The sequence below is a fragment of the Mustela putorius genome, unplaced genomic scaffold (genome assembly GCF_011764305.1).
Source record: "Mustela putorius furo isolate JIRA1106 unplaced genomic scaffold, ASM1176430v1.1 tig00003858_pilon_pilon_pilon, whole genome shotgun sequence".
Taxonomy (NCBI): domain Eukaryota; kingdom Metazoa; phylum Chordata; class Mammalia; order Carnivora; family Mustelidae; genus Mustela; species Mustela putorius.
In genome coordinates, this window is record NW_025422010.1 from 7,916,461 (window position 1) to 7,931,755 (window position 15,295).

The window sequence follows — 15,295 nt, forward strand, 5'->3', positions numbered from 1 at the left end:
ACAATGCTATGGAAACCAAACAACTCCAACCATATGGAAATTTCAAAAGCAGTTAAAACTATCCTATTTGGTATGAGTTTCTAGACATTTTATAAATAATTGGAAGAGTTCACTAACAAATATGCTACTACGAAAGTAGTAAAAGAATCTAAGTATGTTCAAATGTTGGCAAAAGAAGAAGCAACTTTTAAAATGATTTAAAAGAAATTAATAGAAGTTGAAAATTCCCATTATTAAAATCTAGAATGTTTGCTATGTTTATAAGAATAGCATCCATTGAATAACTTTTAGAAATAATGTATTTATATACATTTAAGAAGTCTGTAAATTAGATGACGTTTTCTCTTAATGAATTGATCATTTTCCAAGTTATTTTTTGACCAACTGAATTTTGGCAAATTGGCCTGGAGCTCTTGTCCTCTATAGCCTGTGTCAGAGGGAGGACTGGGCAAGGTCTTAGGGAATAAATGCATAGCTTGACAGTTTGGGAACCCAGAAGACAGTGGGCTCACTGGGTGGCTTTGAGCTGAAGCAGGAAGTTCATTGGAAGGGGAATTTTCTATCCAGGTAGCATCTTGCACCAGCAAGGTCCCTGGTTTTTCTCAGCCTCTTCTGCTGTCCTTCCTCCTATCTGTCCTACCAGGTCCCTTTGCTTATTCTTTGAAGCAGAATCCAGACTCTGCAGAGTGCATCATAATCCCTGTCTAATATGAGGACCAATATTTTGGGAGTAAAGCATTTGCAGTACTGTTCCTGACTCAGCCATGTGTGATCCAGGGGTTCACATCTTACTGTGTATGTTGACGGAGGGAGCATCATTATTCAAGTATAGATACTTGGTGAACATGGGGCCATGGGAGTAAATTCACCCACTGATATTTAAAATGCTACTTGTAAGCACAGAGAAGGATGCTCTAGAAAGTGCTTTCACTCAGGAACATGTCAAGTGATTCTAATTTCACCTTTACTCCATCTGCCAAACATTATCTACCTCCATGTCAGTTCATGAGCCATGCTCTTATGATCTACACTCTCTCATTCCCCTTTACTGCGACCATCATAAACATCGAGATAAAAAGCTTTCTTAGAATCCATTGGTTTTCTCATCTTTTCTCCACTTTACTGCAGTATGAATGACAAAAAAATTATAGTATATTTAAAGTGTACCCCGCAATGATGTGATTTACAAAACACTGTAAAAAGATCCTTTCCATGGAATCCCATCACCTCCCATATGTATCTGTGTTCTTTGGTCTTTTCCTTTATTTATGTATTTATGTATTTATTTAAAGATTTATTTATTTATTTGACAGACAGAGATCACAAGTAGGCAGAGAGGCAGGCAGGGAGAGAGGAAGGGAAGCAGGCTCCCCACCAAGCAGAGATCCCGATGTGGGGCTCGATCCCAGGACCCTGGGACCATGACCTGAGCCGCAGGCAGAGGCTTTAACCCACTGAGCCGCCCAGGTGCCTCTCTTTATTTATTTATTTGGTGAGAACATTTAAATTCTAACTCAGCACATGTCAGCTATATAATACAGTGTCACCAACTACAGTCACCATATCTCACGTCTGGCTTTCTGATCATGGGGGATGAAATACTGTAGGGAAGAATGTAACTCCCTCCCTTGGAACGCCCCCCTGAGTTGTCCCTTATGCTTTCTCAGTGCCATGGCTTGTGGGATGAAGATGACATCACCGACAGTGGCACGGACAAGGAAGAGTCAGAGGATGAGCTCTCCCTTAGTCGTGGCAGGAGAGCCTCCTCCGATTCTCTGAAATCCATCAACCTGGCTGCATCGGCAGAGTCGGTACACGTATCCTTCCCAGAGCAGCCTTCTGCCATCCGGAGGAAGCGATCGGGAAGCAGCTCCCAGATATCCCCCAGATCCAGCTTTTCTTCCAATAGGTCCCAAAGAGGTATCTATCACAAGATATCTTTAGGCTAGAGTAACTCCTGAGTTTTCTGGTTCTTCTGGTACTAGCGATCTGGGTCTCTGGTAAAAGGGTTTACTGGGTGCTGTCAAAGAAATATGTTGTGATAAGAGAAGAAAGTACTTTGAAAACAGACAGACCCGAGTTCAGATCCTCTCTCAGCTGTGGGACGGTCACTTCATGCTTCAAAATGTCTGATTCCTTCCCAGGACAAAGACTTCGGGTAGTTGTGCAAAGGTGCCAGGACACTGCCCATGTGGGCACATGCTAATTTTTAAGTCACATCCAGAGAATTCTGCTGGGTGTGACCAGAATACTATAAAGCACAATTCATTTCGAAAATATTTTTACATTTAATCAAGGGAACTTTTAGCAAAACTATCTATTTATACTCTTGTTCCTTTCTTATGAACTAGTGAGTATTACCAGCAGATAGACAGGCCCGATAGTTGCCACTCTTGGAGAAAGTGGGTTTTTGTATATATAGTGCTCCTGCCTGAAGCTTTCCAAACACCTGCATATCCATCTTCGGAATACGCTTTTCAGGCAGACATCGGCAGTCGTCCGATAACCATTTTGCAGTTAGAGAAATCTAGACATGAAAAAGGCCTAGGTCACTGACCCAATCTGGAAACCCCACAACCTGGGGTCCCTTCTTCCAGTCTCTTTCTTCCGGGGATAAAGATCCCATAACAACTTCAGAAAGAGTGAGTGTTGGGTGTAGAAGCCCACAGATGCATTTTACTGGGGAGGCAGAGGTGAAACTGCAGGTTCCAAATCCTTAGTCACTGTTCTTACAGGCACCTGTGTATACCCGCCCTCTAAATCCACTTCACGCCATCCCTCCGCCCTGGGGGTCCCAGGGGTTTCTGTGGTTCTTATGTCAACAAACCCATAGCTCAGAACATCTTGGTTTCTTTGTATTTCTAGGCAGCACAAGCACAAGGAACAGCAGTCAAAAAGGAAGCAGTGTTTTAAGCATCAAGCAGAAGAGCAAAAGGGAACTTTATATGGAAAAGCTTCAAGAACATTTAATCAAAGCAAAAGCATTTACCATAAAGAAGTGAGTGCCTGAACACATTTGCGTGGGGTGTTTTATTTTAGGGCCAGGAAGCTGGTATCAGTTGTTTGATATAAACCAGGACTAAAGGGCAGAGAAGTTACTTCTCATATCACAGATATCATCTGCTTAAGGCAAAAGAAAATGACCAGTTATCCCATTGTTCTTAATGGAGATATTACTGACATATAATATCAGGTTAAGTTCAGGTGTACAACATAATGATTCAATATATGCATATGCTGGGGAATGATCACAACGATAGTCTAGCTAACGTTCATCACCACGTATAGTCACAAATTATTTTTCTTATAATGAGAGTATTTAAGATTAATGTACAGTAGAGGATTAATTAACTGTTGTCACCATGCTGCACATTACAGCTCAGGACTAACTTATTTCATAACTGGAAGGTTGTATGCTTTGACCCCCTTCACCCTTTTGCCCAGTCCCCACTCTGACAACAACCAATTTGTTCTCTGTATTTATGAGTATGGATTTTTTATTTTGATTTTTCTTTAGATCACATATATTAGTGAGATCATATGTTATCTGATAGTCTCTGACTTGTTCCATGTATAATATATATATATTTCAATGTATGCCATTGTGTGCATACACATTTTTGTTTTCCATTTATCCATCAGTGGACACTTAGGCGGCTTCTCTATCTTGGCTATTGTAAATAATGCTGCACTGAACCTGGGGGGCAGACATCTTTTTGAGTTAGTAGTTTTCGTTTCCTTCAGATAAATACCCAGAAGTGGAACTGCTTTCTCATATGGTAGCTCTGTTTTGAATTTTAGGGGGAGCCTATTGTTTTCTACCATGACTGCCCCAATTTACATTCTTACCAACAGTGCACAAGGGTCCCCTTCTTTCCACATACTCACCAACACCTGTTATTTCTTATCTTTGTGATGATAACCATTCTAACAGGTGTGAGGGGATGTGTTGTTTTTAAAAATCAATTTTCAGTGTGGTTCATTTTTATATCCATTATGTTTATAAGCACAGTTTTCCTATTTGAAGAATAAATGATTTCAGGATTCCTGGTTCAGGATTTCCCAAGCATCATCATGCTAAAGCCCAACCAGACAGACAGGGGTATGATGTCAAAGTTGGAAGGGACTTAGAGAAACACTCTCAACCAAGAGAGTGGAAACTAAGGTCCTATGTCACACAGCTCATCTCCAACAAAATGCTCACCATCCCATGTCCAAGTGCCAGGGACATAGGGCAGCAGATGAGCCACAGGAATGGAAGAGGTTCTGGAAGGATAGCGCTGAATGTGGGCTCCAAGACCAGGTGGGCCATCCAAACTGAACATGGTCTTGAATTGAAGGCAGAGGCTGGACAGAACAAGGTGCAGTCAAAAGCCCAAGGCACCACCTGGGAACAAGGAGGGGCACAGGACCCAAACAGGAGAAGAGCAGGGACTACCTAATGTGTCCCTGGTGTTTGGGTCAGACTCCAGGTCTAAGCACCGCCATATAGCCCCATACAATTCTCACCCCATCCCTGAGTCTCCGGTCTGCTTCTTACCCCAGTTTTCCAGTAGAGGAAATAAAACACAGAGAACTAGGGAGCATGCTTAGGGGCTCCCAGAGAGGGAGTCATTGAATCAGGTGACAAACCCCCCACCTTGAGACCTGAGACCACTGTTATGCTTCAAGCATGAGAAGAGGCCTGTGGTCTCATCAGCAAAGAGGGCTAGAGTGCCTTCCTTGGAAAGAAATTTGTCTATGCTCTCTGTTAGAGCAGGAGGCCCCTGTAGCCAACTCTGCTGAGCCTGAAGAGGGAGGTGTGACCTGCTTAGAAAGAGGGATGCAGAGGAATGGAATGATGGCAGTATCTGGTCATTCTTCCCACCCACCCCTCCTGAAGCAAGTGCTGGGGGTCTCTGTTTTGCAGGACTCTGCAAATATATGTGCCCATCAGACAGTTCTTCTATGACCTCATCCACCCAGACTACAGTGCTGTGACCGACGTGTATGTGCTCATGTTCCTGGCTGACACTGTTGACTTTGTCATCATCGTCTTTGGCTTCTGGGCCTTCGGGGTAGGTTGGGGACAAAGGCCACCACACGCTCAATGAGTAAGAGGGATGCTGTCCTGTGAAATGCCACTCATGGGTGAACCTGTTGTTTCCTTACCAGAAACACTCAGCAGCAGCAGACATCACCTCTTCACTGTCGGAGGACCAGGTTCCTGGGCCGTTTTTGGTGATGGTCCTCATTCAGTTTGGAACCATGGTGGTGGACCGAGCCCTATACCTGAGGAAGACTGTACTGGGAAAGGTCATTTTTCAGGTCATTCTCGTGTTTGGAATTCATTTCTGGATGTTCTTCATCCTGCCCGGTGTGACTGAGAGGTAAGGTGGAAGCTGGAGACGTGCACTCACTATGATGGGTTATCATCCCATAGGCATGGCCACAACAAAATCACCAGGTACAGATGGAGGCATGACAGAACAGCACCATGGGTTGGAAAAGTGAGAGGTCTTCATCAGCATTAAATTCAGTGTGACTCCAAAATGTGAACTGATTCCTTGAAAGCATTTTACTGCATGTCCATATGTATTCATGGAAATAGGATATTCAGAATGAGAGGAGAGATCTGAGTAAACCAGGGTTCTCCCATTGTCATTGTCTCTATACCTTAGTAGACAGAGATGAACTGAGACATGGTCTTACAGGCATTCCTAAAAGGATGAGGATATCAGCCTATGTCATATGAATAGTGGATGAAAAAAAATGGAGACCATTTAGTAGAAGAAAATATAGAGGGCTGGTGGGTGGTGGAGGACAGTAGTGTCTACTACATAAGGTAGTTGTAAACAGCAACGTGACAGTGTTTGGAAAGCACCTGACAGGAAGAGGGTAGGAGAGGGAAGCGTTCATCTCCATGACGCCATGATGCTGCCATTGTTAATAAAGCTATTGGTGCTGGTTAAGATGCACTAGAGATGAGGTCGGAGTGGGAGAGGCACATAAAAAGAGGAGACTAATGGTCGATGGGGAAAGGGCTAGTGAGATCCTTGGAAGTGGCTGGCTCCTGCCTTTCCCTCTGTCTCCTTGGAATCTAAGCTCCAGCCATATTGAACCTCTTTAGTAACTAGAGGGCACCACATTCTCCTGCACCTCAAAGGAGGCTCGCTACTCTTCTGACCCACAACCAATCCACTCTTCTTCCTCACTCTTTAGATTTCCCAGGCTGCCTCCACTGGAAACACTACTTGGGACCAAGCCAGTGCTTAATGCTTGAGCAAATGAGTGGGTTAGTGGATAGAAGAGAAACAAGGGGGACTAGTATAAATGGGAGGTAATGGGAGCAAAGAGGCAGCACTAGAGCACGTGGGAGCACCCCTATAATGTAATAATAATGATCAATTTAATTAACATCTCATTAAAAGTCTTCACGTTTAACAGGAAAATTGATCTTATTATCATAACTCAAGGGTCATCCCTGGCCAAGCCTCATGAATAACAAGCCAATCAGGCTGGCTAACGCTTTTCCAAAGTATGACTAGAAAGTAAGGAAAACTTCTCTCATTTATGTGCTTCATAATTTGACTCAGTTGTCATTCCTAACAAGGAAATTCAGATCTCTTCTGACAATGTTGGAGCTACATGTCTGCTTTCACCCAGTGGGCTAGACTTTGACCTTTTGATTTCAGTGGCAATGCAAATATTTTAAAAGGAAGAATGGAATTAGGATAATTTTCCATGAGTCTAAAGCAGAACTAAGTAAAGAAAGGATTTTTTCCCCCCAGACTACCAACAGCCCAGTAAGTTTTTCATGCCACACTGTGTATGGGGAGAGTGAACATAGATAGCTTGGCTGATAAAATGATTCAGATTAAGGCAAACTTTTTGTAAAAATACTAGAATTTGTTCATGAGAACATTGTGGATCTTATTTGTTAGTCTTTAAAACAGAATAAATGTGATTTTCTAAATAAACCACATTCAACACCCATGGTAGTTAGATGATGAATTTTGATTATTTCTGTGACATTTGAAAACTTCAACACACATTCTCCATCAGCCTTCCTAGAAACTCTTAATTTCAGAGTGAAAGAGACCTTTAAAATATTTCTAGACCTACTAATTCCACAGATGAAGGTGGGTGAAACCAAACCCAAGACGGATTCCCAAAGTCACTCAACTAGCTAGTAGTGAGATCAGATCCCAATCACAGACCTCTTGACCCAGTTGTTATGCTACACCTCTCCTCCCATGGGGAGCATCCTATACTCACTTCCAAGCAGTTTTGTTATCATAATATAACCTACTATTCATTATGCACTTATGAAAAGAATTTAATTTTTTCACCCCCAGCAGAGAGCTCCAGAACATCGATCTTGCCCTGTCTTGATAGAACAGCCTCAACAAAGACTGATGTTTCCAGGACCATGGCAATGGCAAAACCCTAGAGAATCCTTTAGCAGGATCAAATCACCAAATAGTTGGGTCGTTCCCACTTGTATGAGTTTCTTATTGATGCTGTAACAAATTACCACCAACTAAGGACTTAAAACAAAATAAATTTATCACCTTAAAGTTGTATAGGCCAGACGTCTGATACAGTTCTCACTGGACTAAAATCAAGGTGTTGGCAGGGCTGCATTCCTTTCTAAAGGCCCTCAGGTGGGTCGCCGGGATGGCTCGATTGGTTAAGTGACTACCTTCAGCTCAGGTCATGAGCCCAGGGTCCTGGGATCAAGCCTCACATCGGGCTCCCTGCTCAATTGGGAGCCTGCTTCTCCTCTGTCTCTGTTTCTGCTCTCTCGCTCACACTCACTCTCTCTCAAATAAATAAATAACATCTTGAAAAAAATAAAATAAAATAAAATAAAATAAAATAAAATAAAATAAAATAAAAAAATAAAGTCTCTGGGGGAGAATCCCTTTACTTGTCTTTTCCAGTTTCCGGAGATGCCTTCCTTGGCTCATGGCCCCACCTTAGCCTTCAAAGGCAACCTCAGTGCATGGAGTCCGCTTCTTATTGCATCATTCTGAACATTCCTCTGCCATATTGGCTGCTTCTGAGCACAGCGGAGAAAGATTTCTCCCTTTAAGGTCTCATTAACTAGATTCAACTCACCTGGATAACCCAGGCACTCTCTCTACCTTGAACACCTTAACCAATATCAAGTATAAAGTCTTCTTTGCCATGAAACAATACATATCCATAGGTTCTGGGGATTAAGCAATAATACCTTCCAAACCAAACAGAGCTGGAATGTTTTTTAAAATGACTGAATGAATGAAAACTTCTTTTGTGCATATTGAATTGCATAATCAATTCAATTTTTCATTTATTGAGCACCTGCTATGTCCAGGGCAGTAGACCAGGTGAAAAGGGGCATCATGTCCCTGTGACTAAAGCAGAGACCTGGCCCTTTGTGGGAAGGACGACACAATGGCTTCCATGGATTGAGGCACTATGATAAATATTTAAAAGTTTGACTGCAGTTGTACACCTAAAACTAATATAATGTTGTATGGCAATAATATCTCAGTTTTTAAAGTAATAAAAACTTAGGAAGTTATCAAACAGTTCCATCACCCAGAAACTCTTCTTGTCCATTGTAGGCCCCTTCTCCCTCACGTCTAGCTTCCGGGACATGCATTTTCTGTTCTGTTACAATTTTGCCTTTCCCAGAATGTCATATAAATGGAATCACACATTCGATGGCCTTGAAGGCTGGCTGTTTCCACTTGGCATAGTGTATTTGATATTCATCCCTATCGTGGCCTGTGTCAGTACTTAATTATTTTTGTTGGTCAGTAATATTCTATCATATAAATGTTCCGAAGAGTGTTTAAGTATAGAAAAGTTTAAGGACATTTGGGTTGTTTTTACTTCCTTTTTTAAAGATTTTATTTATTTATTAGAGAGAGAGAGAGAGGGAATGAGAGACAGAGAACATGAAGAAGGAGGGTCAAAGGGAGAAACAGACTCCCTGCTGAGCAAGGAGCCACATGGGGGACTCAGTCCTGGGACTCCAGGATCATGACCTGAGCCAAAGGCATTCACTTAACCAACTAAGTCACCCAGGTGCCCGAGTTGTTTTTACTTCTTTGGCAACTACAGATAAAGCTGCTATAAACATTTTTTGAGAATGGCCGCAGAGATCATTTCTGTCTTATCTCAATGGCCTCACCTCAATGGTCATTCCTAATGCAAAGGATTGCCCAATCTTTATTTTTGGATATTTAATTCAAGATATGTTAGGATCGGTGAGCCTTGAGTCTTCATTGCCAGCATGTCTGTGACAGAACACATTCATGACATTTCAAGCCCTATGCTGCCATCACTTGTTAACATGAAAATAATTCATTTGTTCTCCAGATATTGTTACTGAAAACTTAATTCATTATTGTGCAAAAGAAAACATTCATTAATAGTCATATTGTCTAAATCCTTTCAAAACAGGAAAAGAGTAAGGGAAGGTACACATTGGAATTGGAATTTCTGTATGGTTCTAAAGCATACAGAAAAAAATTATGGCTACTGGTTATAATAGTGAGCATCAGGAAGCTCTGGTGTTTTGAATAATTAATCTGAAAAAAATGGCATTTCTTGTGTATATGCATATGATTTAGTGTACAGACTTTCATTAGGTGCCTACAGTCTACAAAGCCCTGTGTGGCCTGTGCTCTGGGCGATGGAGAGATGAGTAAGGCATGATTCCAGCCTCCAGCAATAAAAAATGGAGAGATCACCAGAGAAATAGGTCTTTCAGTGTGGGACAATCTTAATGTCCTTAATTAGATCTGACACAATTACTTCAGTAACTACAGATTAACTATGATTTATTCCAACTTGATTCATTTTAAGGTTGTAGGAAGGGAAAGGTTTGTTTATTTGTTTGTTTTTAAGTTTTTATTTAAATTCCAGCTAGTTAACATACAGTGTAAAATGAGTTTGGGGTATACAATTTAGTGATTCAGCACTTAACATACAGCACCTAGTGCTCATCACAATATGGGTTGGTCCTTTTATAAGGACTAGAAGACAATACAGTTTTAAGTCTTTGATTATAATTTTTATAAATATAGAGTTTTTCCTCATGCAGTTCTTGTACAAATTATTTGTAAAAGCCAAGGGCATTTCCCTGCAGAGTTAAAAGAATGTTCTTTCCTACTACAGTGCCAATAGATACAACCCCAAGAAGGAAGAGGAAAGGGATGGTTGAGATGGGCTCTCTGTAAGGTTTCTGATGTGTTTATTAATAACTTGTCAAGTGCTAGATCATGGTCAAATATTTTTAATTTATTAGGAACTGAAATACCAAAGCTGGTTTCTTCACAGCAGAGACACTTACAAGCAATATTTTTGAGGTTTCTACGTATTGAGATCTACATGGAGGTTACCAGGCCCCTGGGACACAAAGATTCAAGTGTTCCTGGACGGTTCTTGGATCTGGTCAACTAAATAGCTATTTTCAGCTAAAAAACAAACAAACAAACAAACAAACACGTCTTCTTCTAATGTCAAAATTAAAAGTTAACAAAACAAATCCAAAATACAAAAAGTAATATACTGGTGTAATATACTGGTGTAAAAAACTTTACACTTAATTTTAAACCCAGGGAAAATGATACCTGCCTAGTGCTTGCTGAGTCAAAAGTCTTATGTTTCATTTCCTTTTAAACATATATTGACCATATCTAGTATTCTTGTAGAATTCTGCCTTAATCCAAAGTTTAAAATGGTCCTGTGGCTCATCATCCTTTGAAAAGTGTTTCAGATTTGTTTCTGGTGTGAAATTTAGTTCCACCAAGTTTTTCCTCCAACTTATCCTAGCATTTATGAACTGTCCAGCACTGTGGGTCTCTTCATCAATTATTCCCCACGAGAAGGGACTGTGATCTCTCTTGTTCGAGGCATCATTAAGAAAAGAATGTTAGATCATGGAATCATAGATTTTCAGAGGTAGGGAAAATCTTCAAATAAAGTCATGGATGTCTTGGGCATGATGTCTTGAGGAGTAATTGCTATGGTTTATAAACACAACTGGAACCCACATCTGGTTTTAAAACTTTGTTAATCCATGACCTCTCTCTCTCTCTCTCTATATATATATATATATATATATATATAGCAAAAACAAAAACAAACAAACAAAAAAATGAGGGGAGGAGGTAATTCACTTCTCAGAATACTTTCTCCTACATCTTCCATTTATGGGTCCTTTTGTAGTAAAAAAATGCATCTTTTTTGATGAGCTTTGATTTGGAACATGGTAGCATCATCTTCCATGTTGGGAGAAAATATTAGTAAATTTGCTTAAAAATAAATGAATTATGGTCTAAAAACTGAATAATGCACTAATACATTGGAGCCACCGTTTATATATATATTTTTTTTTAATTATTAGATTTTCTTACCTTACTTTTTGCCTTTGAAGTGATCTATATACAATTGAATTGACTCTAAGCGCCAGAGGGTCAATTAGGCTTTTCTTTTTTTAAATCCTAAACTGATGTGATGTTGTAGCATTATTTCACTTTCCTGTGTTTTTACATTTTAGGAAGTTCAGCCAGAACCTGGTTGCTCAGCTTTGGTACTTTGTGAAATGTGTTTACTTCGGGCTGTCTGCCTACCAAATCCGTTGTGGCTACCCAACACGAGTCCTTGGAAACTTCCTCACCAAGAGCTACAATTATGTCAACCTCTTCTTGTTTCAAGGGTAAGGAAGGACACTCTGTATTGCCACAGACACTCATGGAGGGGAGGCTGGTAAGAAAAAGACATTCATTTTCCTCAGGAAGAAATAGGAAGGTGCAGAACACTGGCATAGCAATATGGAGCATCCCAGAACTCTTCACGATGTTCGGCAAAAGACAGATATGCCTCTTTAAATAACTTTCTGTGGATAATTGACATACATCTGGCCAGTATGTCCTTCTAAAATCAGCCACATGGCTTAATTTTCTATTGCTGTATCCTGAGTAATTAGTGTGGTAATATCTCAGGATGAAAAATAGGGATATATGATCTTTAAGTATTAATATATTTCTGGGCACAATAGAACAGAAATTTGGAATCTGGACTCTTTCAAAATACCATTGGGATTTTGTGTTTACAATAAGTGCCTCCATTGACAAGGGCCATTTATTCCATTTAGCGTCAAACTAAATGCCACATGGCTTGCTTGTTCCTGATAGTAAGTTAGCTACTCAAATGAAGCATATTGGCTCTTTGTTGAGGATTTCTTTGGTAGTAGTTCCTCTCTGTTCCCTTGGAATTGTACCAGAGCATAAAAGGCCAGGCTGCTCATGGCACTGCTGGCTTCTCAATTGTACCAGACATAGGGATGGTGACGTAGTCACAAAAGAGCTGTCGAGCATGCTCGCTGAGTCACTTGGTGTTAGTCTGAGGATGGCCTGGTATTTCTTCCAGGTGTTGGATTAGTGTTCACTTGGAAGAGCTGAGTGGTCTAGGGGAAAGGCCATGAGGTGCACCTGGGTTCTCCAGCCGGAGAGAAGCTCTGTGTTAGTCAAGAAACAAGGAACAGCCTCCAGACCCAAGAGGAGCCCAGGCCAACCCATTCCTAAATACAAGAAACAAAGGCAGAATCTTATTAAACTTGGGCACCGACTAAGTCCACCAGGTGTGGGCTCTACTGTGTGCCACCAAACACTTGTCCTGCTCCCTCTGACAGCAGTCATTTGTCCTCATCTTTCAGGCACCAGCTACCTAACTTTTCCTAGCTCATTCAGCAGCAAAACCCCAATGTTCAATAATCCTCTGACCAACAAATTCTCACAAGCAAATGTTTAAAAAAGTAAAATTATGGAGTTTCTTTGCAGAAGATATGTTCTTAAGTATAGAAAATCCTAAAGACTCAACCAGAGAACTGTTGAAAGTAATCAACGAATTCAGTGTAAATTTGCAGGCTGTAAAATCAACACCCAGAAATCAGTGGTGTTTCCATATGCTAAAAACAAAATATCGTGGGGGGAAAAAAACAACAACAACAACAAAGAAAACTATCTCGTTCACAACATCGCCGAAAACAATGAAATATTCAGAGATAAATTTAATCAAAAAGATTAAACCCCTACAAAGCTTTGGTGAGGGAGAGGACACCTTCAAATGTATTTAAAAAGGGAATCCTGGGGAGCCTGGGTGACTCAGTCAGTTAAGCATCTGCCTTTGGTTCAGGTCATGATCCCAGGGTCCTGGGATCGAGCCCTGGGATCCAGTCCCTGCTCAATGGGCAGTCTGCTTCTCCCTCTCCCTCTGCCCCTCCACCCACCACTTGTGCTCTCTCTCACCCTCTTTCTTGAATAAATAAAAAATGTTTAAAAAGAAAAAAAAATAAAAAGGGAATCCTAATTTGTTAAGACCATCAACAAAAAGAAAAAAAAAAAAAGAAAAATGAATGGGCAATACTAATTTATACATTGACTCATGATGGAAAGAGTTTGTAATCCCAGTTGTATTTTACCATAAGAGTCACCCTGAGAATTGTTTCTGAGACATAAGGCTAAGATGACAGAGAACTACAAGAGCTCCTGGGGTTGAGAGGGTGATGGGGGCCACCCCACAACTATCTGTCTAACAAGATGTGGCTTCTGGCAGGTTCCGCCTCGTTCCATTTCTGACGGAGCTGAGGGCTGTGATGGACTGGGTGTGGACAGACACGACCTTGAGCCTTTCCAGCTGGATATGTGTGGAGGATATCTATGCTCACATATTCATCCTGAAATGTTGGCGGGAGTCCGAAAAAGTAAGCCAGAAAAATGCCTGATCCCTTTTTGTTTCCCTTCCATCCAGGCTGGTTATGAGATTAATGTGAACCTCTATAAGTTTTATAGCCAAATAAAGGGGGACAGGGGGGGCAGAAACGGTGAGGATCTTTAAGTGTTCCATTGGTTTCCACCCCCTGGACTTGGGAATTTTGGACTCACTGTTGCCTTTAGTCAGCAATAGCGTCCAGATGTCTTCCCCTTTTGGCAAATGTATATTGTAGTTATTTTTAAAAGAAGAAATGATATATTGCTGTGTGACCCAATAATTCTTAAATGGCTCATTGGGGAGCAGAAGGGAATGTGGTACGGTAGAGAAAAGTGAGGTCAGGTGGCTTGGACTCAGGCTCACCCTCTGACTCATTCTTTGATGAGCGACAGGACAATATGACTTCTTTGTACAGAGGAAATTGAACTACAAATATTTGCTTATTCTGTTAGATTGAATATTAAGATTTAAATATGGATAGGATTACTGTTATTTATTGGATTTTTTCACAAGTTTAACATCTGAAACAGGAGTCTGTTGAATAATAGCAACAGGACCGCTCAATGATAATTAGCTGAGGTGGTATAAAATGTCTTTTTTTTTTCTTCTCCGTAATACTCTCTTTGGAAAAGTTTCCTCTAGTCTATATACTTTCTAATATGTTCTGTTGCTGCTTCTAGGAATTTCAGCTTCACAGGGCAGGGGCCCACTGACCTGTGGGCCCTGTGTTTATGGGGTTTATGGGAGTGAAGGAGATATGACTGGCAGTAAACTTAAAATCATAGAGCTTGTACTGATTTTTAAGGAGCAGAAAAACTGTTAAAATGTCAGAATATGGTGGGGTGCCTGGGTGGCTTAGTCAATTAAGTGGCTGCCTTTGGCTCAGGTCATGATCCCATGGTCATGGGATTGAGCCCAGCATTGGCATCCTGCTTAGCAGAGAATCTGCTTCTCCCTCTCCCTCTCCCTCTGCCTGCCACTCTGCCTACTTGTGCTCTCTCTCTGTGTCAAATAAATAAATAAAATATAATTTTTAAATGACAGAATATGAGATATATGAGAGCTGTTCTACCAAAGGGACTTTGAGGGTAACAATCATGTTGACAAAGGACCTGGAAATCATAACAAATGAAGAAGAGGAGAAAGAACCAAGAATTGTTCTGTCTGAAGTAGAAAAAAAAATGGAAGGAGGCAAAAACAATACCCATTTGTAACTGTTTGAAATACTGGGAAATAGAGGAAATGTCTGAATTTATTTGCAAGGTTCAAGATAACAGAGTTTAAGACAAGTTAGGGAGGGTACATATTGCATGGAGCACTGGGTATGGTGCATAAACAATGAATTTTGAAACACTGAAAAATTTTAAATTAAATTAAAAAAAAAGACAAGTTGGCAAAAGCTCTGGTAAGTTTCAGTGGGATATGAAGAACTTTCTAATAATTGAAGCTACCCCATCATAGCTTGGCTGCCTCAGGAGGTATCCATGTATACACGGTGACACTAGGAGACCTCATTTCCTGGACCCTCCCCGCTGGGAGGTAT

At 40.8% G+C, this 15,295-nt stretch overlaps 1 protein-coding gene across 4 annotated transcripts in view; it reads left to right on the top strand.

Moving 5' to 3' along the window:
* The window catches only part of PIEZO2 (piezo type mechanosensitive ion channel component 2), a 455,796-nt gene that overhangs the window by 427,657 nt on the left and 12,844 nt on the right, over window positions 1-15,295 (top strand). For all 4 annotated transcript variants that reach the window (XM_045065366.1, XM_004742696.3, XM_013051380.2 and 1 more), the window contains 6 exons: window positions 1,668-1,920; window positions 2,866-2,998; window positions 4,910-5,057; window positions 5,155-5,369; window positions 11,540-11,698; window positions 13,597-13,744. In XM_045065366.1, the coding sequence (XP_044921301.1) occupies window positions 1,668-1,920; window positions 2,866-2,998; window positions 4,910-5,057; window positions 5,155-5,369; window positions 11,540-11,698; window positions 13,597-13,744 (1,056 nt within the window). The remainder of the gene's footprint in view (window positions 1-1,667; window positions 1,921-2,865; window positions 2,999-4,909; window positions 5,058-5,154; window positions 5,370-11,539; window positions 11,699-13,596; window positions 13,745-15,295) is intronic.